Below are 27544 nucleotides of genomic sequence, written 5' to 3'. Positions count from 1 at the left end.
TTAAGAGGTGAAGCTTGCGTCATGATATGACTCCTGTCCTTCTTCTTGTACAAATTCTTCTCTTTTTTCCCAACCGCTGGGCCATCCGCTGTTCACTTGCGTGGTGGCACCGTAGGACTTTGTGTTGCTGTAATTGATGTAATTTTGGCTAATGTCCCCAGTTTCTTCGGCTAGCTCGTCATCATGGATGAAGCCACACTTCTCATCGCTGGTCTGCTCAGGGTCTGCCCACGGCTGTTTCTCACCAGAGGCAAAGATACCATAGAATATAACTCCACCATAATGGACCAGAGCGGCTATCAGGAAGACGTACTGCCATTCTTCACGAGTCTGGAAGACAAAGAAAAAATGGGTTAAAGAACTTTTGAAACTTTAAATCCGAATGTAGGCATATGAAATTGGGCCCCCACTATATTAGAGTAAAGAGTGCCAACATGGTGCTACATCAGTGGAATTAGAGTCTATAGGATTTGCCTTTGTGATTTTTGTTGAGGGATCTTTGTTATGGCAAGTGGTCACCTAAATGGAACGATACCAACTGGCAAAAACACAGCATTCAGTGTTAACCTGCCATTTTTCATGACTTTCTAAGAGTTTTCTTCACTTGGAAGATGCCAAGATCTCTAAAAGTAGAAGATGCCAGGTGTCCAATAGGGACCCCATCTTCAATAGAGAAGAATGTAATGTCTACAAAAATGGAGAATGCCAGGTGTTCACTGGTGGAGGGTTCTATATCTGTAATAGTGGAGGATGCCACCTCTCTAATAGTTGAGGACACCACATCTCTGGTATGAGGTTGACTACTGAACGATATGGAAGAACAATCATTGGTTCCAGTATGTATAGGCAAATCCAGGAGTGCTCCACAACTCTGATCTTCAATTATTTTGGGGGAAACCGTAACCATAACCCAAAAAGACCCCAAAATGTCCAACACAACCAATTATTAGTGTTACCACGATTGATGGAGGGGTTTAATGGTATCATGTCATGGCTACATAGGGCAAAGATTGTTTGCTGTCTCAGACCCATACTTAGATGCCCTGGTCAAGGCAAAGTGGCTTGTTGGCGTCCTACCACCCACCCTGACAACCGGCACCATGCTCCCCTATTATGCCCTTGCCATAACCATGAAGCCAATCAATAAGTGAGATGTATTGGTTGACAGTGACCTGATAGCTACAGGTCTGGATGTTATAAAGGAACGCGCCAATTATTGGTTTTTAGACTTTCCCGGTGGCGCGGCGGTTCAGCTCCGTCCACCTTCTCCCATTCATCGTTCTGCAGATGCCAGTTACGTGAGGTATAATAAGCGTTGGCTGCTGATCCGTGTTTCTCTGCTCTCAGCATGATTCCTTCTGAGTTAATTAAAACCTTATGACTCCCGGTCACATGAGGATCGGGGACTCGGATTCGGGCGTCTATTTATAGCAGACGTGCCTGGAGGCTTTTTACTAAGGTCTCTCATTCTGAATCTTTCCAAAGAACACAAGAACAGCAATAAACTCAAGAAAAGGTTTCATAGGAACTTACTTTGTTCTTAGTCATTGCTCCGACGATCAGCGGGCACACCATGCCGGACAGGGTGCCAACGCCATTGGAAATTCCCATCAGAATACTGGCGTAACGAGGAGCGATGTCGAGGTGGTTGACATTGAATCCTATTGACGACACGAAGGGAAAAGCAATTACATAGGGAATACTAAGGACACTGACTCATTGCACGGGGAGATTCGGCAATTTTGAGTCATAATTCATCACATTGCGGCATCCAACAGTAATCTAATGGCGAATGACCAGACTCGAGAATGCCGACGTTACACTCATCTCTTGGTCTTAGCCATGCTTTGCCATGACTAGGGTCTTAAAGGGGCTAGTAAAACTGCATGATATGTAAACCCCAGGGGTTCCTGGCTATGCCAAGATTCGCCCCTTCTCCCTGGCCTACGTCTGCCATATCCCCCGCTCGCCTGTTGGATAAATAGGGAGGGCGTGGCAAGGTGGGGAGAAGGCGTGGCCTCATTTATCATGATTTATGACTTTTCACAAACGTAAATCATGATCCAAATCCTGACATGGACAGAGGTGGCAGCAGAGAGCACTATGTTAGATGGGAAAGAATACACCACTTCCTGCAGGACATACAGCAGCTGATAAATACAGGAAGACTGGTCATTTTTAATTGAAGTAAATTACAATTTTAAATAACCGTTTTGATTTTTAAAAAAACTTCCACCAGAGTTCCCCTTTAAAATATTATAAACTTAGCTGCAGAACTACCAGGGGATATGAATAAAAGCATGGACAGTTAGATCGATCCCCCCGATCGATGATCTCACACCTCACTGACATTGTGGGAAAAATCCTTTAAGATTTTGTTCCCACTTTTCAAAAACATTTTTCCAATGTGTCAATTCAAAAAAATCTATGAGAAGGGCAATAAATTTGAATTCATTTGCTTCGAATCCGTCTATAAATCATCAGGCGGAACCTGCCAGGAATATCAAACGAATGCAGATTCATTCAAACGTTACTCATGGAGGAGACGGAGCGGAGGCGCGTATGGCGGCGGTAAACAAACATCACGCTCCTACAAGGGCACGAATCACAATTCTGTATAAAATTAACATTAGAATGAATATAAATGAAGCGGTTTATAGACACGTCACGGGTTCTCCCCGGCCATATATACTATCTCAACCAAGTCAAGTGTCCGGGTTATAGCGCCTCTCCTGATCATGGCAGTGTCTGGTACCGCAGTATTTAATTAACTAGGGTTCAGCTGCAATACCAAACACAGCCATGGAAAAGAGGGGCGCTAGTTCCCCAAAAAATAAAGAAAGAGAGATCGTTTCTTGTAATCTCAATCAATTTTGTAGATAGTAAATAAAATATGTACAAATAAAGAGGATAAAGTAATGTTCTTACCAGAAATGGCGAATCCGCTGAAGCCGACAGCCAGGACAAGGAACGATATGGCCACCCCTTTGCTGTGAGAGTAGCCGACCACAAGGAGGAGCGTCGCCTCCATCCCAAAGCCTGAAATGTAGGAAGAGAAAGTCAGTCAGCGAGACCGATCCTCTCTGGACATGGTGTCAGAAGTATCCAGACGGACGAAGAGTAATGACCCCACCAGCAGAATAGTGAGTGCAGCTCTGGAGTATAATACAGGATGTAACTCAGGATCAGTAATGTAATGTATGTACACAGTGACCCCACCAGCAGAATAGTGAGTGCAGCTCTGGGGTATAATACAGGATGTAACTCAGGATCAGTAATGTAATGTATGTACACAGTGACCCCACCAGCAGAATAGTGAGTGCAGCTCTGGAGTATTATATAGGATGTGTCCCAGTTTTTGAGATTGTGTGGGGTCCCAGCAGTTGCACACCCTGACACTTGATCTGACATTTGCTCTATATTCTGTGGATAGGGGATGTAGTAAATACTTGTTTTAACCTGAAAAAACCCTTAAAGTTTTATTCTGTAAAAAACTCCCCCCCCCCCCCCAATATTATATATAACATATATGGATGCAGAGGTGACATTGTGAGGTCTTAGGCTCCTTCTACCAGCAGCGTCCACAAAATCATTGGTTTCTCAAAAACTTACAATACTCTACAATGCTGTGATTTTTCAGCCATTAGGGGGCGCCGTAGCTCATTGCTGCAGCAGCGTCACTCACCTCCACAGTTCATGATCTTGCGAACAGTCGTCGTAGAAAGAATATTTTTACTTCGTAGAAAGTCGGCGATTTGTCCCCCGATAGGCACAATAATCGTCATGACAAGATGCGGCACAGCGGACAGCATTCCAACCTGACACAAAAATACACACGTGACTCTATCAGCCTGTATACAATCCATGTGTATTTCCTGCAGCCCTGTATATATCACATTCCGCAATGTAGCAGTGTGGTATATTCTATACTAAACACTGACTCTCTATGCTGCACAGTCTTGTTTCAGGCCCCTCCCTCTTGACTACAGAGAATTTAAAGGGGCACTTTCATCAAAGAATGGTATTACCACAAGACCTACACTAGACCCAATAATAACCACTATACATATGGGAAAACAAATCATTTCATTGCAGGCCCTAAGCTTACACTTTTTCCTTACGGGCTACTGTTACTCCCCCTCTTAAATTATGCAAAGACTTTGATGAATTGTTTGTTTGATTAGTCAATTATCTGTAGTTCTGCATCGCCAATAAATAAATGCCCCCCCCCTCCCTCCTTCCTAACTCCTCTAAGCTTCTTACACTCATAGAAAATGATAGAAAATCTTTGCACCTTGCTAATCTCGAATCCAAACACCTCTTCAAAGTACGCCGGCTGGCTGATGAGCAGAAGGTAGAACGTCCAGCTCCGGCAGAAATTTGCAACTATGATTGCATAGACAGGCATCGAGGTAAAGAATTTTCTCCAAGGAGTCTTGAATTTCTGGAAGGGAAAACAACAAATGTTGATTGCTTGGAAATGAGTTGTTGATGAAAATGTTATAAGGGGGATCAGGAGAAGGATGATGCCCCCTCAAGACTCCAATACAATCTGCTATAGTCAGGGTAACTGTGCATAAAATACTCCAGACATCTATTCCCATTGACCATTCCACCTTAAAGGGGATGTCCACCTTCTAACACCCTTTCACTTTTTTTACTCCAATATCCTGATTACTTTCATGTATCCGTATAGTGGTCAGAGATCCAAATACGAGCTGATACAGAGCACCAAATCCCCTGCTGAGGTACAGAATTGTATCATTTACCTCTGTGTCTATGTAGAAGGTTTAAAGGTCAATAAAAGTTTTTTTAAAAAATTCTAATTTAAAGTTGTTAGTGCTCGAATGCAGCTGTGAAAGTTTATGGAGGAGAAAACAAAGTGTTTATAGTTAGTTACAGGTAAAATTGGTTGATAAGTGGAGTTCTCCTTTAAGAGGGACAACTTTTCATTGGATTAGCGCATGATAGAGGTAGGGGCCATTAAGGTCTTACTTCAAGTGCACCCATAAGGTTGGCGCTCTCGCCGATGCTCTCTTCGATGTAAGTGCGCTCCTCGTCTGTGATTGTTGGGTGCTTGGCTGGACTCTCGTAGGACACCAGGATCCAGAAGAGATACCAGACGAGACCGAAGCTACCTGCACAGAGACATTTACCGATAGGTCATTACAGGTCAGTCACATGTACAGCTATAAGGAGTGTGCGCGGGTGACTACCAGGAAGAAGTACGGAGTGTCAGCTCCGCCCCCTCCTATATACTGACATCATCTTATTATCAGAAAATAACTGCATACAGATATACAACAACCACTGTGTGATACTATTGCTCATTGTCCAACCATCCAAGGATTGTATAAGGATTCTTAACATCCACACCAGGAACAATGAGATAGATAGATAGATAGATAGATAGATAGATAGATAGATAGGAGATAGATAGATAGATAGATAGATAGATAGATAGATAGATAGATAGGAGATAGATAGATAGGAGATAGATAGATAGATAGGAAATAGATAGATAGGAGATAGATAGATAGGAGATAGATAGATAGATAGATAGATAGGAGATAGATAGATAGATAGATAGGAGATAGATAGATAGATAGATAGATAGATAGATAGGAGATAGATAGATAGATAGATAGGAGATAGATAGATAGATAGATAGATAGATAGATAGATAGATAGATAGGAGATAGATAGGAGATAGATAGATAGATAGGAGATAGATAGATAGATAGATAGATAGATAGATAGATAGATAGATAGATAGATAGGAGATAGATAGATAGATAGATAGATAGATAGATAGATAGGAGATAGATAGATAGATAGAAGATACTGTAGATAATAGATAGGAGATAGATAGATAGATAGATAGATAGATAGATAGATAGATAGATAGGAGATAGATAGATAGGAGATAGATAGGAGATAGATAGATAGGAGATAGATAGATAGGAGATAGATAGATAGATAGATAGGAGATAGATAGCCATCACCAGCATCGTGTTAATTCACTGCAGGGAGGAGCACACTAGTTTCCTTATACAACACTAACACAATAACGGGAATAATACTCAGCAAAATCTGTAAAGAAAATAATAATACACAGATTCTAAAGGTTCTATTTCCTGACTGTCCGGACAATGAGACGGCTTTGCGTGAGTTAAAGGTTGACACGGCCAGAAATCTTCTTGTTGTTGTCTTCTGGATGGGCCAGTAATGAGGGAGCCATCAGGTGTTGGAGATGTGAAGAACATTGTGTGAGTATACAGCCATCCTCTGGTCTATAATATGTCACATCACAGGACCCAACCCGCCCTGACATCCCCAGCTCGGAATCTGCATTGTTAGGGACCCTGGGGTGTAAGGAACCTCAGATGAAGCTCTTTAATAAATCCACCTTTACTCAAGCAAGAAGGTGCTAACAATTAGTCCTTTCTGACAGCCTCCGGGGGTTGAGCCGAAGACCCTTGTATTTCATCCTGCTCTCTTCCTGACAGCATCTGCCAAATATACTGAGGTTTTAATCACCTAGAACAAAATGTCTCACGATAAAAGTCTCGTAATTGGTTTCCGGGATTGGTGGTGCCATTTTTAATCCAGGAACGCTGCTAATTAAACCACCAGGTCAGAAGTGGAAATGTTTGCAGCTACCATTGTGTTATGTCCCATACAATGCATCTCGGAGCCGGTAATTATAATCCATCCTATTAATCTCACAGGGAGGAGAGAAGAGACATCTCGTCCAGACAGAAGAATGGAAAATGACCTTCAAATTTCCCATACTGCCTGGTTGTGTGTCTCTGTATAACTAGACGGTTCCACCATTAAAGACTATGGAGGCTTTTGAAATGGAAATTTTATATGCGTCATTGGTTACATAGGCATAAATGTTGCAGTTCAGTCTGTAATCTCCATTCCTTCATTCATTATCATATCCTGGATCTGAGGCCTGTGTATTCTGGAGTCTACAGTTTGCTGTTGATTCTCTGCTTCATCTATGCATTCTCTCCCATCACTATCTCCAACCTGTATGAGCTTCCCTCCATGTATGCTCTTCTCTCTATCTGCAGCCTGTGTGAGCTGCCCTCCATGTATGCTCTCCTTCCTATCTGCAGCCTGTATGAGCTGCCCTCCATGTATGCTCTCCTTCCTATCTGCAGCCTGTGTGAGCTTCCCTCCATGTATGCTCTCCTCCCTATCTGCAGCCTGTATGAGCTTCCCTCCATGTATGCTCCCCTTCCTATCTGCAGCCTGTATGAGTGCCCTCCATGTATGCTCTCCTTCCTATCTGCAGCCTGTATGAGCTGCCCTCCATGTATGCTCTCCTTCCTATCTGCAGCCTGTATGAGCTGCCCCCATGTATGCTCTCCTCTCTAGTTCCAGCCTGTAAGAGCTGCCCCCATGTATGCTCTCCTCTCTAGTTCCAGCCTGTATGAGCTGCCCTCCATGTATGCTCTCCTCTCTAGTTCCAGCCTGTATGAGCTGCCCCCATGTATGCTCTCCTCCCTATATACAGCCTGTATGAGCTGCCCCCATGTATGCTCTCCTCTCTAGTTCCAGCCTGTATGAGCTGCACTCCATGTATGCTCTCCTCTATATCGCCAACCTATATTAGATTCCCTTTATGTATGCCTTCCTTCATACCTCCAGCCTGTATGAGTGCCTTCCATGTATGCTCTCCTCCATATCTGCAGTCCATATTAGCTGCCCTCCATGTATGCTCTGCTCCTTATCTCCAGCCTGTGTGAGATTCCTTCATTGTATGCTCTTCTCCCCAACTACAGTCAGTGTAAGCCTCCCTCCATGTATGCTCTCCTCCCTAACTACAGTCGGTGTAAGCCTCCCTCCATGTATGCTCTCCTCCCTAACTACAGTCGGTGTAAGCCTCCCTCCATGCATGCTCTCCTCCCTAACTACAGTCGGTGTAAGCCTTTCTTTATCTATACCATCCTCCCTATCTCCAGCCTGTGACGGCTATCTTTCATGTATGCTTTGCTTCCTGTCTCCAGCCCATGTCAGCTGCCCTCCATGTATGTTCTCATTCCTATCCCCAGCCTGAATAAGCTTCCCTCCATGTATGCTCTCCTCCCTATCTCCAGACTGTCAGCTGCCCTCCATGCATGCTTTACTCCCTATCTGCAGCCTGTATGAGCTGCCCTCCATGTATGCTCTCCTCCCTATCTGCAGCCTGTATGAGTGCCCTCCATGTATGCTCTCCTCCCTATCTGCAGCCTGTGTGAGCTGCCCTCCATGTATGCTCTCCTTCCTAAATACAGGCTGTGTGAGCTGCCCTACATGTATGCTCTCCTCCCTATATACAGCCTGTATGAGCTGCCCTCCATGTATGCTCTCCTCCCTATATGCAGCCTGTATGAGCTGCCCTCCATGTATGCTCTCCTCCCTATATACAGCCTGTATGAGCTGCCCTCCATGTATGCTCTCCTCCCTATCTCCAGCCTATGCGAGTTGCTCTCCATGTATGCTCTCCTTCCTATCTGCAGCCTGTGCCAGATGCCCTCCATGTATGCACTCCTCCCTATCTCCAGCCTATGTGAGCTGCTCTCCATGTATGCCCTCCTACCTATGTGCATTCTGTATGAGCTGCTCTCCATGCATGTCCTCCCCCCATATCTACAGCCTGTATGAACTGTCCTGCATGTACACCATGTGACTCCACTCACTCTTCCCTCCCTGGTCATTTAGAAAGTTGCCTAATTATGCAGCACAAACTTAAAATGATCAGAATCTTATAAGGTTGTCCCTATTGGTCAGCTCTCTGAGAATACAACTCAAAGACATTTGTTTTTTTTTTGCAGATAAATTCTTAATACATACAGCTGCTATTTATCATTGTCAATAGTTACATTTTTTGTTTCATCTGTTCTGTGAGGTAATGTAAGTAACACAATAAGGGCGGTGAGAGCTGCCTCTTACAAGGTTATGCTAAAATTATTCCATATATGCAGTTAGAACAGACCCAGAATGTATGGCCATGCATCCATTTGCAAAAAGGGAAATATGAGGGACCGCCATGGGTCCAAATCTTGGCCCATCAGTTGTTATCAAACTACAATTTCTATGATATATATAAAATATACTTGGACTTACCATATACATAGAACACAGACGACCATCCAGTATATTGCACTAATATCCCAGCTAAAGGCATGGCGATCACGGCTCCTGCATAAGACCCTGGTAGGAGGGGAAAGAACTGATTCAGAGACGCCCATGACTGTAAGCAAATTATAAGATGTCTTTATAAAAGGTTAATACTTACCACAAAAGGAGGTGGTCGCCAGGCGGCTTCTTTCCAGTGGAGGGGCCCACTTACTCCATATTCCATGGCAGGCGGGGTAGGTGACGCCCTGGAAAAGTTACACAAAAATATGAACCACATAAGAGAATGGGATAATAATAATAATAATAATAATAATAATAATAATAGTCTGTTGTGTAGTAGAATATAATATTGTATAATATATTATATCAATATTATACAACTTAACAGAATGTAATATTATTAAAATAACGAAACACTCATTTTAACGATACATTTTATAATCTAATTCCCCCTCAATACCTATAAATTTAAAAAAAAAAAAGTTAGCCCTAACTCTATCTCCCTCCCACTATGTGGGGTGCTGTGGTGGATGTAGTGGGTGGGGTTATAGTAAAAAGAGAGTAGTGGGCTGAAATCCCAACTATAGTGTGTAGCAAGAACCGGAAGTCCATTACCAAATGTAGACTAGACAGGAAGTGAGGAAATAATGACAACAGAGTAGACAGCTTGCAACAAAAGGTAGTAAAATAACTCTTTTTACCAATATATGTTCATTAATTAGTAAGTTTATCATCTTTAGAAAAATCTCTTTTAAGGGGTACTCCGGTGGGAAAAAAAAGTCTTTATAATCAACTGGTTTCAAAAAGTTATACACATTTGTAAATTACTTCTATTTGAAAAAAATCTCCAGTCCTTAGCAGCTGCTGTATGTCCTGAAGGAAGTGGTATATTCTGTCCAGTCTGACACAGTGCTCTCTGCTGCCACCTCTGTCCATGTCAGGAACTGTCCAGAGCAGGAGAGGTTTTCTATTGGGATTTGCTACTGCTCTGGACAGTTCCTGGCATGGACAAAGGTGGCAGCAGAGAGCACTGTGTCAGACTGGAGAGAATACACCACTTCCTGCAGGACATACAGCAGCTGATAAGTACTGGAAGACTGGAATTTTTTTTAAATAGAAGTATATTACAAATCTATATAACTTTCTGACACCAGTTGATTTAAAAGAAAAAAACTTTCATAATTCAAGGCTGTAGTAGAATGAGGACTGATGAAACAGTGGTATAAGCTGCTCTCTCAGTGGTCGGTGGGAGAGGTTCTTACAGGAGCTTTTCCTCCCACGCTTACAGGCTAATTCCCAACCTGACTAATTAATCTGCAGTGAGTCACAGAATCAATACCTCCACAAGCCCTTGAAGAATCCTGACGAAGATCACACACCCATAATGCACTCTGGCTGCGGATGGAATAAGCATGTTCAAAGTGGAGGTGAGCACTATGGCCGCACCAAACACCCTGTAATGGTAAGAGGAAAATCAGTTACAGGAGGAAACATGGACGCCTATGACTATTACATGAGGAAGAAGGAAGCACTTGCAGGTTAACTTAAAGGGAAAAAAACATCCATCGGGCGTGCCTGTAGGTGGCGATCACATTTATGTTTCCTGCTCTATATATATATATATATACTCGATTACTCTATTTTATTTTTTACAGTGTTGAATATTCAGCTCCTACACATTCTTATGGGTTTCCATGGTTACAGACTACAAACAATGTAGTCATGGTTCCTTCTCCATACTACGTTTGTGAGCATGTTATTCCTGCCACACTCTACCTAAGCAATATCTTGTATTTGGTTGCTAAGTAACATTGAATGAGACAATCCCGAAAGGGCCTTTTACACGGGCCGATTACCGGACAAAAAAAATCGTTAAACCGTTTGAATTTAAACAATAATATTCTGTTGTTAACGCGGGAATGATCAAAGGAGGCACGAAAAGTTGTTCGTATTTTGTTGATTGTATGCCGGTCTGTTTATGTAAAAACATACCTAGTGGTACATTCACTTTAAGTGATTTTCCTGTACGTGTAAAAGGACCCTTAAAGTGAGAATATACAGAGGTGCTGGAAAGCTTAAAGTAGAAATGATCAATATAGTAATACATGTTGTTATTCAGCATTATCCAGGATTCTCATATATAAACAGCATCTCCAGCTCTGGAGGACCTGACATGTTTGTCTATCACATCTCATTGATTCCAATGGCAAGCACCATGTAATGCTCCATTTCTCCTGCGGGGGCTCTGCAGGACAACTTATGTCAGGAGTCCTCACACTGGAGACATGTAAGTGAGTGATTTTTATGGATGATTTGCCCATCATCTCATCTGAGAACACTACAGTCAACCTCTCCCTAACGTGGCTGATAACAGAGAACAATATAACACTAAAAAACAGATTCTGGGTGTGGAACACCTCAATGTCCTCTAAGCCCCATAGTGCCGCATTGCTGTTTATCGAGACCCCATAATGAGAAAATCTGTCATGTTTATTGCCAATGATTATATCATCCAGCCACCACCTGTGCACCACTCCGCCCCCCGGGGCCCACAGGAGTAAGTGCTTGACTGTGACATCATATCCCCGGAGGCCACTGACAAATACACTCATATGACATCATGGGATAAGTATAGAGTATAACCTATTGACCTGACTGCACCTCTACACCTGTGCACTGAGGATCAGGTATCAAGTAATGATTTCTAAGAAAGAAATTATAGGATTGTCTATGGCCGCCCAGCTGGTCCCTGGCTTGTTCTTGGCCCTTGGTTGTCTCATTGCTTTGAGAAGTTCCAGCCCTGAAATACCGAGCAATTCAATCCATAGAAAAAGTCTTCACTTCCATCTTCAAACTATCAGTCTCCATAATTATAGAGAATTAGTTTCCGTTGTTGCCTCCACTCCATCTTCCACTCTTCGAGGAAGTCTTCCCATAGCCTAAAGGGGTTAACGTAAGCTTGGGCACCAATTTTAAGTCATATGGCCTGATGCAATAAGAGTTATGGTTCATCCATTGTATTCCAAGGAGTTGAGTTTTAAGTTGAGGTCCTTATCGTCCACAACAAGATAATATACCATAGACTTTGTAGTTGTGGTAAATACAACTAAGGAAGTTCTCCAAATTGTTGCCACCATCTTGGACATGCTCAAAGTTCTAATTTAGATGATCATTCACTGGGTCTTCAGTCGGGTCTTCACATCTAAATCCAAGATGATCCATCAGTGAACCATTTCCAATGACCAGGCTCTGATGGTGGCAGCTTTGCACCCTTCAGGTTACGTGAAGCCATGGAAAACCATGAATGAACTGTTAACGTTGCTTCCAGGCTCAAAGTTCTTATTCAGATGACTCTACACTGGAATGAAGGTGTCGAAATAAGAACAACCCAAGACTAGTTGGGTCTTCACATCCAAATCCAAGATGATCCATCAATGAACCATTTCCAATAGCCAAACTTTGATGGTGGCATCTTTGCACCCTGCACATAGAGTCCTCCAGGTTAGGTGAGGCCATGGAAACCATGAATGAACTGTTGATGTTGCTTCCAGGCTCAAATTTCTTATTCAGATGACCCTTCACTGGAATGAAGGTGTCAAAACAAGGACAACCCAAGACTAGTTGGGTCTTCACATCCAAATCCAAGATGATCCATCAACAAATCATTTCCAATAGCCAAACTCTGATGGTGGCAGTTTTGCACCCTGCACATGGAGTCCTCCAAGTTACGTGAAGCCATGGAAAACCATGAATGAACTGTTGATGTTAATTCCAGGCTCAACTTTCTTATTCAGATGACCCTTCACTGGAATGAAGGTATCGTAACGAGGACAACCCAAGACTAGTTGGGTCTTCACATCCAAATCCAAGATGATCCATCAACGAACCATTTCCAATAGCCAAACTCTGATAGTGGCAGTTTTGCACCCTGCACATGGAGTCCTCCAAGTTACGTGAAGCCATGAAAAACCATGAATGAACTGTTGTTATGTTGACATTGCTTCCAGACGTAGATCCACCTAGTAGTTACTGTTGCCACCAAACACAGATGACGTTTAGGTACAGGGGATCTCACCTAGCTGGGCAGGTTATGAGGTCTTCTGCTTTGTACTGGTTAAAGGCTTACTCACATCTAGAAAGTTATCCTCTACCTACTCTCTATAAGATAAGGGATAACTAGCTGATGGCTGGAGACAGACAAGATCTCATGAACAAGGACCCCACTCTCCCATTAGTCCCCAGTCTCTCAATCCATTCAATGTAGCATGCATTTAGCTCATTCATAAAATAATTGGACAAGGCTGGGGGAAGATATTAGAGAACGGACCCGAGAGAGTCCAGAACCTTCCCCTGGGAAATTAAAAGCAACTTTGTCCATGTGACAATTATTGCTCTGTCCTATTGGTAAAATTAAATAATAAAAAAGATAATAATAATAATAATAATAATAATAACCAAACAAAAAAAATATTTTTTTTTAAATATTTTTTTCCCCAAATTTTAAATTAGATTTTTGATCAAATTAATTAACACCTAAGAATTTACAATTTTAAAATAATAATATTATATTATTATTAATAAAAAGAATACATGTACATAAATATAAATATTATACAAAATAGTAAATATAAAGTACCAATATATTATATAAAATATTTTAACTTTTTTATTTAATTTTAATCATTCCTTTTAAACTATTATTTCTCTGTTATGATAATAGTCGACTCCTGAATACTTAATATTTTTTCCTGTTCACGCTGGGGCCGGCACATTAGCATAGGTAAACTTTGTTATAGAGCGTTGGCTTTTTGAGGATTGTAGGGAATGAAGACGTATGTCAGGGAATCGCCATAATAGAAGACGCTTTATAGGGCGCCGGGACATTAATATTCTATAGTAGATGCTTCTCACTTTTCAATCTAATAAAAAAAAATCAGCTTCCCTTCATTACTGGAGCACATCTGAGACTGGCTTATATTGAGTGGAATCCCCCGGGATTCATTAAAACAGGGAAACGTCTATATTACTAGAGGAAGACAAAGGCCCCTGCATGGAGCATATGGTAAGTGGCGAGCGGTGAATGAGGATTAGGGGCTGTCGTGTGGCCGACATGGGAAGCCCCTTCTTGTTCTGTCTAAATGGTGCAGGACAAAGCCCCGATCCCTTCACGGTGGCTGCAGCTAAAGAGGAAACCCATTTATAAAAGCTTGTTCATTGATCGACCTCTCTGTTAGGACTCTGAGATACAATCAGGGCCGTGTAACATCTCGTCCCTGATTAAGTTATCTCGATTCTGTTACTAAGTGCTAAAAATACAACAAATAAGATATCTCCTATTTATTTTATTTACCATTTTTTGGGGATTGTGTTGTTACCATTAATAGTCGTATATCATAACTAGAATATGTACCTGTGGCGAGGGTGTGTGACGTCATGTAAAGGGTGGAGGGCAGAAAATTGTGTAAATAGGATGTGGGGTAATGTTTTGCTTCTGGAGCTTTGAAACCTTACTGCCCCCTATGGACAAGAATATAACTGCTATAATACTGCTCCTATAAACAGGAATATAACTACTATAATACTGCTCCTATAAACAGGAATATAACTACTATAATACTGCTCCTATATACAGGAATATAACTACTATAATACTGCTCCTATATACAAGAATATAACTACTATAATACTGCTCCTATATACAAGAATATAACTACTATAATACTGCTCCTATATACAGGAATATAACTACTATAATACTGCTCCTATATACAGGAATATAACTACTATAATACTGCCCCTATATACAAGAATATAACTACTATAATACTGCTCCTATATACAGGAATATAACTACTATAATACTGCTCCTATATACAGGAATATAACTACTATAATACTGCCCCCTATATACAGGAATATAACTACTATAATACTGCTCCTATATACAGGGATATAACTACTATAATACTGCCCCTATATACAGGAATATAACTACTATAATACTGCTCCTATATACAGGAATATAACTACTATAATACTGCTCCCTATATACAGGGATATAACTACTATAATACTGCCCCCTATATACAGGGATATAACTACTATAATACTGCTCCTATATACAGGAATATAACTACTATAATACTGCTCCTATATACAGGGATATAACTACTATAATACTGCTCCTATATACAGGAATATAACTACTATAATATTGCCCCTATATACAGGAATATAACTACTATAATACTGCTCCTATATACAGGGATATAATTATTATAGGTCTGTCTGTTCTTCTGGCTGTGGAGCTGTCACACATATCCTGCAGTCAGTCCTATCAGGACACTGTGGACAATGATATTGATCCTGTGTCTCAGTAGCAGGTGCCTGATGACTATTATACATCTGTGTCCCATGTAATCTCATTAGTTAGAGCTGGTTAATTCTGTGTCACGCTTATTTGTAATACTGCAACATTTACTGGTGGTCATGGTTCCAAATGGTCGGTTTTATTGTCCTGGTGTCATGTGTACAAACATTAGGCAATATTGTAAATTATATATTATAGATAGATAGATAGATAGATAGATAGATAGATAGATAGGAGATAGATAGGAGATAGGAGATAGATAGATAGATAGATAGATAGGAGATAGATAGATAGATAGATAGATAGATAGATAGATAGATAGGAGATAGATAGGAGATAGGAGATAGATAGATAGATAGATAGGAGATAGGTAGATAGATAGATAGGAGATAGATAGGAGATAGATAGGAGATAGATAGATAGATAGATAGATAGATAGATAGGAGATAGATAGATAGGAGATAGATAGATAGATAGATAGATAGATAGGAGATAGATAGATAGATAGATAGATAGATAGATAGATAGATAGATAGATAGATAGAAGATAGATAGGAGATAGATAGATAGATAGATAGATAGATAGATAGATAGATAGAAGATAGATAGGAGATAGATAGGAGATAGATAGATAGATAGATAGATAGATAGATAGATAGATAGATAGAAGATAGATAGGAGATAGATAGATAGATAGATAGGAGATAGATAGATAGATAGGAGATAGATAGATAGATAGATAGATAGATAGATAGATAGATAGGAGATAGATAGATAGATAGATAGATAGGAGATAGATAGGAGATAGATAGATAGATAGATAGATAGATAGATAGATAGATAGGAGATAGATAGGAGATAGATAGAAGATAGATAGATAGATAGGAGATAGATAGATAGGAGATAGATAGGAGATAGATAGATAGATAGATAGACAGATAGATAGGAGATAGATAGATAGATAGATAGATAGATAGATAGATAGATAGATAGATAAATAGATAGATAGATAGGAGATAGATAGATAGATAGATAGATAGATAGATAGATAGATAGGAGATAGATAGATAGATAGATAGATAGGAGATAGATAGATAGATAGATAGGAGATAGGAGATAGATAGATAGGAGATAGATAGATAGATAGATAGATAGATAGATAGACAGATAGATAGGAGATAGATAGATAGATAGATAGATAGATAGGAGATAGATAGATAGATAGATAGATAGATAGATAGATAGGAGATAGATAGGAGATAGATAGAAGATAGATAGATAGATAGGAGATAGATAGATAGGAGATAGATAGGAGATAGATAGATAGATAGATAGACAGATAGATAGGAGATAGATAGATAGATAGATAGATAGATAGATAGATAAATAGATAGATAGATAGGAGATAGATAGATAGATAGATAGATAGATAGATAGATAGATAGATAGGAGATAGATAGATAGATAGATAGATAGATAGATAGATAGATAGGAGATAGATAGATAGATAGATAGGAGATAGGAGATAGATAGATAGGAGATAGATAGATAGATAGATAGATAGATAGATAGATAGATAGGAGATAGATAGATAGGAGATAGATAGATAGATAGATAGAGAGATAGATAGATAGATAGATAGATAGATAGATAGGAGATAGATAGATAGATAGGAGATAGATAGATAGATAGATAGATAGATAGATAGATAGATAGGAGATAGATAGATAGATAGATAGATAGATAGATAGATAGAGAGATAGATAGATAGATAGATAGATAGATAGGAGATAGATAGATAGGAGATAGATAGATAGGAGATAGGAGATAGATAGATAGATAGATAGATAGATAGATAGATAGATAGGGAGATAGATAGATAGGAGATAGATAGATAGGAGATAGATAGATAGGAGATAGATAGATAGGAGATAGATAGTCCGTCACATAGAAGTATTGGTTGTCACGGCTGCGGCGGTGTCTCGTGCTCCGGACCGCCGCTGCGACCTCTCCATGCAGCTGCCGGGGTCCATGTGCAGGGACCCGGCGCTGCTACTAGTTCAGCCCCGGGGGGCGCCTTACCTCGCCCCGCTCCTGTCACCCGCTGTGCCGGCCGGCGCGCACGTCCCCGCCTCCTAGGGCGCGCGCACGCCGGCTGTCTCAGATTTAAAGGGCCAGTCCGCCCCTTATTGGAAGGTGCACTAATCCCTTCCTATAAGTTCCAGCCCTGCCCCACTACAGGTGTTGGAGCCTCTACTTGCTTCCCATAGCGTTTGGCCCAGCTCCCTGTTGTTCCTGATTCCTGTCCGCTACCTGGTCCCTAGTCCTTGTTCCTGATACCTATCCGCTACCTGGTCCCTAGTCCTTGTTCCTGATTCCTGTCCGCTACCTGGTCCCTAGTCCTTGTTCCTGGTTCCTGCTCCCCTGTTACACCATTGCCCCTGTGTTCAGCCTGTCACCTGCGGTTACGCCTACAGACCTCGGCCAGTACCATCTCCTGCCTACTGCTCCTGCCACGCCTCGCCTGCCGTCACTAGCAACCAAGCCAGGGGTAGCGACCTGGGGGTCGCCTGCCGCAGCAAGTCCATCCCGCCTTGCGGCGGGCTCTGGTGAAAACCAGCAGCCCCTTAGACTCCGCTCCCTGGTGAGGTTAGTGCCATCGCTAGTGTTGGTCCAGTGGATCCACTACTCCAGGCGTTACATTGGGTGCTATGGTCTGTGCTGTTGGTCTGTAGGGCAGTGATACCTATTGTTTCCTTATACATTGACCAGTAGAGGAGATTACAGTGTGACCTCTAGGGGGCAGTCACAGTCATTTCTTTGATTCCCTGAATGAATATGTGGCCTTTTAAAAATTTCCGACTCATCTTCCTATCTTCCACAAGACTCTGACACCTCCTTACATCATTACATTCATATTTCCTTCATTCTTCCTCCCAGAATTCCCTAAATCTATCCTCAAAGTCATTTTAAGGACAATTTTCCAATCCAGCCAAAAAAAAAAAAAAAAAAAATCGTTTTATCTCCGCCTCCCATCTGTCGGCCATTACAATATTTCATCACATCTCGTTCTAATATCTGTTCATTAGAGTATTCAGCGCAAACAAGTGGCGCCACATTCATAGCCAGAAATCTGTTCCTGACAGACAACACTCGTCTGGACCGAGAACATGGCGGCAGCGGATCCAACTCCAATGGGTCTGGGGTGATTGGTAACATACGTTTCCTTAGGAAAACCTCCACATTCCTTCCAATCCAATATCTAAACCCATAGGAATCATCATATTATTAGAGTTATAGTGGATCATGGGAGATAGATAGATAGGAGATAGATAGGAGATAGATAGGAGATAGATAGATAGATAGATAGGAGATAGATAGATAGATAGGAGATAGATAGATAGGAGATAGATAGATAGGAGATAGATAGGAGATAGATAGGAGATAGATAGGAGATAGATAGATAGGAGATAGATAGATAGATAGGAGATAGATAGATAGGAGATAGATAGATAGGAGATAGATAGATAGATAGATAGATAGGAGATAGATAGATAGATAGATAGATAGATAGATAGATAGATAGGAGATAGATAGATAGGAGATAGATAGATAGGAGATAGATAGATAGATAGATAGATAGATAGATAGATAGATAGATAGGAGATAGATAGGAGATAGATAGATAGATAGATAGGAGATAGATAGGAGATAGATAGATAGATAGATAGATAGATAGATAGATAGATAGGAGATAGATAGATAGATAGATAGATAGATAGGAGATAGATAGATAGGAGATAGATAGGAGATAGATAGATAGATAGATAGATAGATAGATAGATAGGAGATAGATAGATAGATAGATAGATAGATAGATAGATAGATAGATAGGAGATAGATAGATAGATAGATAGATAGATAGATAGGAGATAGATAGGAGATAGATAGATAGATAGATAGGAGATAGATAGATAGATAGATAGATAGATAGATAGATAGGAGATAGATAGATAGATAGATAGATAGATAGATAGATAGGAGATAGATAGGAGATAGATAGATAGATAGGAGATAGATAGGAGATAGATAGATAGATAGATAGATAGATAGATAGATAGATAGGAGATAGATAGATAGATAGATAGATAGATAGATAGATAGGAGATAGATAGATAGGAGATAGATAGGAGATAGATAGATAGATAGATAGATAGGAGATAGATAGATAGATAGATAGATAGGAGATAGATAGATAGATAGATAGATAGATAGATAGATAGATAGATAGGAGATAGATAGATAGATAGATAGATAGATAGATAGATAGGAGATAGATAGGAGATAGATAGATAGATAGATAGGAGATAGATAGATAGATAGATAGATAGGAGATAGATAGATAGATAGATAGATAGATAGATAGGAGATAGATAGATAGATAGATAGATAGATAGGAGATAGATAGATAGATAGATAGATAGATAGGAGATAGATAGATAGATAGATAGATAGATAGATAATAGATAGATAGGAGATAGATAGATAGGAGATAGATAGATAGATAGATAGATAGGAGATAGATAGATAGATAGATAGATAGATAGATAGATAGATAGATAGGAGATAGATAGGAGATAGATAGATAGGAGATAGATAGGAGATAGATAGGAGATAGATAGATAGATAGATAGATAGATAGATAGATAGATAGATAGGAGATAGATAGATAGATAGATAGATAGATAGATAGATAGATAGATAGATAGATAGGAGATAGATAGGAGATAGATAGATAGGAGATAGATAGGAGATAGATAGGAGATAGATAGATAGATAGATAGATAGATAGATAGATAGGAGATAGATAGATAGATAGATAGATAGATAGATAGATAGGAGATAGATAGATAGATAGATAGATAGATAGATAGATAGGAGATAGATAGATAGATAGATAGATAGATAGATAGATAGGAGATAGATAGATAGATAGATAGATAGATAGGAGATAGATAGATAGATAGATAGATAGATAGATAGGAGATAGATAGATAGATAGATAGATAATAGATAGATAGGAGATAGATAGATAGATAGATAGATAGATAGATAGATAGATAGGAGATAGATAGATAGATAGATAGATAGGAGATAGATAGGAGATAGATAGATAGGAGATAGATAGGAGATAGATAGGAGATAGATAGATAGATAGATAGATAGATAGATAGATAGATAGGAGATAGATAGATAGGAGATAGATAGGAGATAGATAGATAGATAGATAGATAGATAGATAGATAGATAGATAGGAGATAGATAGGAGATATATAGATAGATAGGAGATAGATAGATAGATAGATAGATAGATAGGAGATAGATAGATAGATAGATAGATAGATAGATAGATAGGAGATAGATAGATAGGAGATAGATAGATAGATAGATAGATAGATAGATAAATAGATAGATAGATAGATAGATAGGAGATAGATAGATAGATAGATAGATAGATAGATAGATAGGTAGATAGATAGGAGATAGATAGATAGGAGATAGATAGATAGATAGATAGATAGATAGGAGATAGATAGATAGGAGATAGATAGATAGATAGATAGATAGATAGATAGATAGATAGATAGGAGATAGATAGATAGGAGATAGATAGATAGGAGATAGATAGGAGATAGATAGATAGATAGATAGATAGATAGATAGATAGGAGATAGATAGATAGATAGATAGATAGGAGATAGATAGATAGATAGATAGATAGATAGATAGATAGATAGGAGATAGATAGATAGATAGATAGATAGGAGATAGATAGATAGATAGATAGATAGATAGATAGATAGGAGATAGATAGGAGATAGATAGATAGATAGATAGATAGATAGATAGGAGATAGATAGATAGATAGGAGATAGATAGATAGATAGGAGATAGATAGATAGGAGATAGATAGATAGGAGATAGATAGGAGATAGATAGATAGGATATAGATAGATAGAGAGAGAGATAGGAGAGAGATAATAGATAGATATTAGAGATGAGAGAACCTGGAGCATGCTGGAGTCCATCTGAACCCGATCTTTCGGCATTTGATTAGCGGTGGCTGCTGAAGTTGGATAAAGCCCTAAGTCTATGTGGAAAACCTGGATATAGTCATTGGCTGTATCTATGTTTTCCAGACCTTCAGCAGCCCCAGCTAATCAAATACCGAACATTCGGGTTCGGATCGACTCAAACCCGAACCCGGTTCGCTCATCTCTAACAGTTAGATGTTTGGGTCTTTTTTGCAGCACTGTATGCAGGAGGACTGTGCTCTGGACATTGATCGGCCGATCCCTGATTCCTCTACCTGTTCTCTCGCAGCATCAGCCATAAAGCAGTGACCTCTTCCTTCCCATTCATGCATTATTTATATGTATGTAAAGCAGCTCACAGCAACATATTAGTTAACCCCTTCTGTGCTGGATTATTTACAACCCTTCAAAAATATTCATCAGATCCTTTAACATAATTAAATTTAAAATAAGCGGGGGGGGGGGGGGGTGATTTATTGCTTCCAGGAGATAATCTTGTTCCTGCGATTCCTTCTATATTATCTCTGGGATCTGAGTGACAGTTCCTGTCGTACACATTGTCAGCATCACAAATCTCTTCCTCTTCCCGATTCCGGCTGAACAGAAAGCCGGAGATATTACAAAGGGATCAGAGAGGGGAAGGCGTCCTCAATCCTCCGAAGATCTCATTAACAGGTGGAATCACACCCTGGCTCCCTGAAAGATTGCCAAACACCATAGAAACCGAGGGCCGGGCTCCCAGGGCACCATCTGTGGCCTCTGCCGTATCGGGGATTACGCACAATATATATATAAGCTTCATTAAAAATACATTGGAAAATAAATCTGTATTTTATTTTTTTTTTGTATTGAAATAATTCAAGGCCTTTTTTTATATAAATCTATGATCACATCTGTAATATTAAAATAATTTGAAATATTTTTATTTTAAATTTCTAATTTATTTTTAATTTTGTATAATTTTATCTGTAATATTTTAATGTTTTGTTTTTTTTTTAATTGAAATTTTCAATTTTGTAAAAAAAAATTTTGTATAATTTTATCTGTAATGCTTAAATGTTATAAAATATTTTATTTGAAATTCCAACTTTTTATTACATTTTTTCTATTTTTTTAATTTGTTAAAAATATTTATTATTTCTTGTTATTATTATTTTTTGTCATTGCATTTTGGCTTACTGACACAATGTAAAATTTCACGTGAATAATATACATCACCAAAGCTACAAAAGAAATTTAAGCAAATATATTATTCTTAAAATACATTTTCAATTTGAATCTTTTTTTTTTTGGAAAGGTAAAGAATGCTTTGTCGTCTGTACCTGTTAGCAGCTAATCGTGATGCTATATATCCTCCGGGGATTTGTGTTACTATGTAACCCCAAAAGAATGAGCCATGGATCATTCCAACAATTTCGGGATCCCAGTTAAATTCTGCTTTCTGTTTAAGAAAAAGAGGAAAAAAAGATTCTAGTATATAATAAAATATTAAATTCTAGTATATAATAAAAAATAAAATTCTAGTATATAAAAAAATATAAAATTCTAGTATATAATAAAATTAAAAAATTCTTGTATATATTAAAATATAAAATTTTTGTATATAAAAAATATAAAATACTAGTATATAATAAAATATAAATTTCTAATATATAAAAAAATATAAAATTCTAGTATATAAAAAAGTAAAAAAAATTTTAATATATAAAAAAAATATAAAATTCTAGTAAATAATACAATTTTTAAAAAATTCTAGTATAAATACAATATAAAATTCTAGTATAAATATATTAATAAAAGTCTTTTACAATTGTAAGTAAAATGTATAAATTTGCTTAAATTAAAAAAAATGGCAAAATTAAATTTTATTATTTTTTTTCACAAAATTGATGTCAAAATGACCAATTTATATATAGAGAGAGTGCAGTTACTCTATGTTGGTAGAAGAAGGGTTAATAGAGGGGAGGTGGGACCGGATGGGGGTAGGTTGTACGGAAAGTTGAAGACCTGCTCACCCGTCTGATAATTGTTCCGTTTCGATGAATGGTGTTGTTATTTACCATATCCACTATGGCCACTCCCAGATTACAACGAATCCCAAAAGAAATGCAGAACCCCAGCCCACTCATGATGGCAATGATATATCTCCGGGGTAGCCCAAAGCAGGTGCAGTCACATATAGGAGGCTTCTTCTCTGATACTTGCAGTGGCTTTCCATCTTCCGTCAATTCGATATGCTCGTTTTTAGGTTTTTTCTCTAGAACCCTTAAAAAAGAAGAGCAAAAACAATCTTTAATGTTCAAAAATTAAATAAAAATTTTTGCTTTTGTTTCCTGACTTTAAAAGAAAAAAAAAAAAAACCTCTAAATGTGTCGATATATATGAAGATTTAAATCAAAGCTTAATAATTTGCTTCGTACGGCTGAGAAAAAGCTTTAAAGCGTAAGAGTAAATGAATCCTCCTAAATTATTAATCATACTTTTATTATAGTGATAAATATTTCATGTAGAGATAAAATGTAGCCTGACTTTAGAGAAAAAAATCCACAAAAACAATTGAATAGTTTGCAAAAAACATAAAAAAAAACTTTGACAATTGATATTTGTCATAGAACACTAATAAATATAGAAAGTTTATTCTACATGTAGATCGATTTGGGCAATGTAGAAGAATTTTGATTCATCTTAAACATTTTACAGAACATTGTGTGTGTTTTTTTTTTCTGGAAATTGAATTTGATCTTTTTAAATGTGTTCAATCAAATGCACAAAAAATTCTGTAAATACTTCAAGAGGAGGCAAAGAACTATTTTACTCCTATCATGTAGGAGCTCTAACCATAGAGCTGCAGGTTTATAATACTACATTGTATAGGAATGTGTTTTGTAGAATTCTGCAAAAAAAAAAATTCCACTGGAAATCTATAAAATCAGATTCTAAATTTGCTAAATCAAATAAATGATAATTTCCAAATAAATACATAAAATAATAATAATAATAATAATAATATATATATATATATCAAAGATAAGCATAAGTGCAACAAATTTTTTGGACAAAACTAAATCCTAATTTTCTTTTTACAAAATGTTACTAGACGTTATTTTATATCAATTTATTATCTATCTATTTATCTATCTATCTATCTATCTATCTATCTATTATCTATCTATCTATCTATCTATCTATCTACGTATCTATCTATCTATCTATCTATCTCCTATCTATCTATCTATCTATCTATCTCCTATCTATCTATCTATCTATCTATCTATCTCCTATCTATCTATCTATCTATCTATCTATCTCCTATCTATCTATCTATCTATCATCTATCTATCTATTATCTATCTATCTATCTATCTATCTATCTATCTCCTATCTATCTCCTATCTATCTATCTATCTATCTATCTCCTATCTATCTATCTATCTATCTATCTATCTATCTATCTATCATCTATCTCCTATCTATCTATCTATCTATCTCCTATCATCTATCTATCTATCTATCTATCTCCTATCTATCTATCTATCTATCTATCTATTATCTATCTATCTATCTATCTATCTACGTATCTATCTATCTATCTATCTATCTATCTCCTATCTATCTATCTATCTATCTATCTCCTATCTATCTATCTCCTATCTATCTATCTGCTATATCTATCTATCTATCTATCTATCTATCTATCTATCTATCTATCTCCTATCTATCTATCTATCTATCTATCTATCTCCTATCTATCTATCTATCTATCTATCTCCTATCTATCTATCTATCTATCTATCTATCTATCTATCTATCTATTATCTATCTATCTATCTATCTATCTATCTATCTATCTATCTCCTATCTATCTCCTATCTATCTATCTATCTATCTATCTCCTATCTATCTATCTATCTATCTATCTATCTATCATCTATCTCCTATCTATCTATCTATCTATCTCCTATCATCTATCTATCTATCTATCTATCTCCTATCTATCTATCTATCTATCTATCTATCTATCTATCTCCTATCTATCTATCTATCTATCTATCTATCTATCTCCTATCTCCTATCTATCTATCTATCTATCTATCTATCTCCTATCTATCTATCTCCTATCTATCTATCTATCTATCTATCTCCTATCTATCTATCTATCTATCTATCTATCTCCTATCTATCTATCTATCTATCTATCTATCTATCTATCTATCTATCTATCTATCTATCTATCTCCTATCCTATCTCCTATCTATCTATCTATCTATCTATCTCCTATCTATCTTTACATGCAGTCACATTCCTATAAGCATGCAAACCTATGCGGAAATACAATATATACGTCGTGACGAACCCATTTTAAAAAAATTCCAACAAAATTTTTTAAAAACCAGCATGAAGGGAACAGTGTGATTTGTGTCCCTGCTGTAAACCGAGCGCCGTTCTTATTAAATATTTATTTATTCATCTTAAGCTTCGGCAGCTTCCACTTGGGAATCCATTAATCTCGCCTCTCTTTGCCCTTTCACAGGTTCCCGGATTTTAACGAGACTTAAATTTCAAAATTTTAATTACATTTTTTAAAAACCCGTCCGATAATAAACGAGCAGGGGAAAAATATGGCGGCCGCCCAGCACGTAGACGACTTATCAATATCCATCGTATCCGTAGAACGTTCCGACCTTCTTATTCAAAAATTGTTCAAATTTCATATTGTAATAGTGAATGTGAATACCTGTGTAGATGACCCAGGGATTTTCCTGCGAAATTCTTCAGCCCTTCTTTGCCAGGTGCTAAGACCCTTTGTTTTATGGTATCCATTATTGCTTTCAGGTGGTTTTTTTTTTTTTGTTTTTTTGCTTGTCCTCTGGTTAGATGGTACAATACAAGGAATGGCGACTTCTCATAGTGCTAGTATAGATCCACGGGATAGAAAAGAGATTCCGAGCCTAGAAAAGCAAAAAGTCTCAGCTTCACCTACGGAGAGAGAAGAGGAGGAGGACTACAAAGTGTTCCTGGCTGAGGAGCTTCCTCTGACTGTAAGTGAAGGCAGTGTCATGGTCGGAACGCAGCAGCATTTGGTCCTCTGGCGGCTTAAAAAAATCTATTTTACATCACCGTCGCCTCCGTAGACCGCGGATTCTCAGGAAAGTTGGCCGAGAAGATGTTGCATGTCACCATAGACCAAAAATGACGTCCGTTGTAAAATATGCCGACATTGCAAAAAGAGTGTTTATTATTATCACGACATTGGGCGTAGAGTACGGGGGGTGTCAGCTGCGACCGTAGGACGCGATTCACGTCTCAGGTGGTCGTCCTCTACGTGACTGCTGAGCCGCTGCCCCTCAACTCCCTTCAGCACCATGGACAGGTCCTGTGGAAAGGAAGAGCCTCTCCTCCTCGCCTCCGCTGCTAACTTTCCAAGGGAATTGGGCGGATCGCCCTGTGCACTATTCATTCTTAGTCGTCTCCAGTGTGGATGCTATGGAAACCAGAGGGAAGATGTCATCGCCTCAATCCGGGTTCAACCAGGATGCAAACTCCTCACTCACAGACCATTAAAAATGCAAAACTTTAATTTTTTTTTTTTTTTCATTTCCTTCTGATGATGTCAGATTATTTTTTTTTCATTTTTTCATTTATAGATTTTTTTTTTATAATACTTTGTATCAGCTCTAATAATGATATTTATATCATTTAATCATAATATTCATCGAATTTGATAATATTTTAACTGATACATATAAGATTTATATGACATCACATCACTATTCTATTATACTATTATTATTTTTATTTATTCATTTTTAGAGTTTCTTCTCCAAAGCAATGCAGATGGGGGTTGAATATTTTTGTCTTATTATTGATTATTATTATTACTATTATTACTTTGTATTTATATTTATAGAACATTTGAGGAAAGAACGTTCTTGCAAACAATGGC

At 38.2% G+C, this 27544-nt stretch overlaps 1 protein-coding gene across 1 annotated transcript; it reads right to left on the bottom strand.

The window, feature by feature from the left end:
* On the bottom strand, positions 1-26421 carry SLC17A6 (solute carrier family 17 member 6). The gene is made up of 13 exons (XM_069967797.1): positions 26336-26421; positions 26283-26285; positions 23616-23865; positions 22923-23041; positions 10475-10589; positions 9293-9380; positions 9121-9207; positions 4996-5138; positions 4295-4444; positions 3686-3818; positions 2929-3039; positions 1534-1661; positions 1-330 (listed from the first exon to the last, which is right to left on the bottom strand). The coding sequence occupies exons 1-13, from the start codon at positions 26419-26421 to the stop codon at positions 1-3; spliced, it is 1743 nt and encodes a 580-aa protein (XP_069823898.1).
* Between the last annotated feature and the right edge of the window lie 1123 nt (positions 26422-27544).

This window comes from Dendropsophus ebraccatus, chromosome 4 (assembly GCF_027789765.1).
Source record: "Dendropsophus ebraccatus isolate aDenEbr1 chromosome 4, aDenEbr1.pat, whole genome shotgun sequence".
NCBI classification, from domain to species: Eukaryota; Metazoa; Chordata; class Amphibia; order Anura; family Hylidae; genus Dendropsophus; species Dendropsophus ebraccatus.
Note: the sequence above shows the minus strand (reverse complement) of the source record. Positions and strands in the feature narration are given on the sequence as shown.

Bases quoted from the DNA above. Each gene is read 5' to 3' on its own strand.
- SLC17A6 (XM_069967797.1), bottom strand. From the start codon at position 26,421: ATGGATACCATAAAACAAAGGGTCTTAGCACCTGGCAAAGAAGGGCTG. The intron at 5,139-9,120 runs GTAAGTCCAAGT...GTCTCTGTGCAG, and splicing joins GTCTGTGTTCTATGTATATG to GTAGCTTCGGTCTCGTCTGG. The intron at 4,445-4,995 runs GTAAGACCTTAA...TTTCCCTTCCAG, and splicing joins ACCTTATGGGTGCACTTGAA to AAATTCAAGACTCCTTGGAG.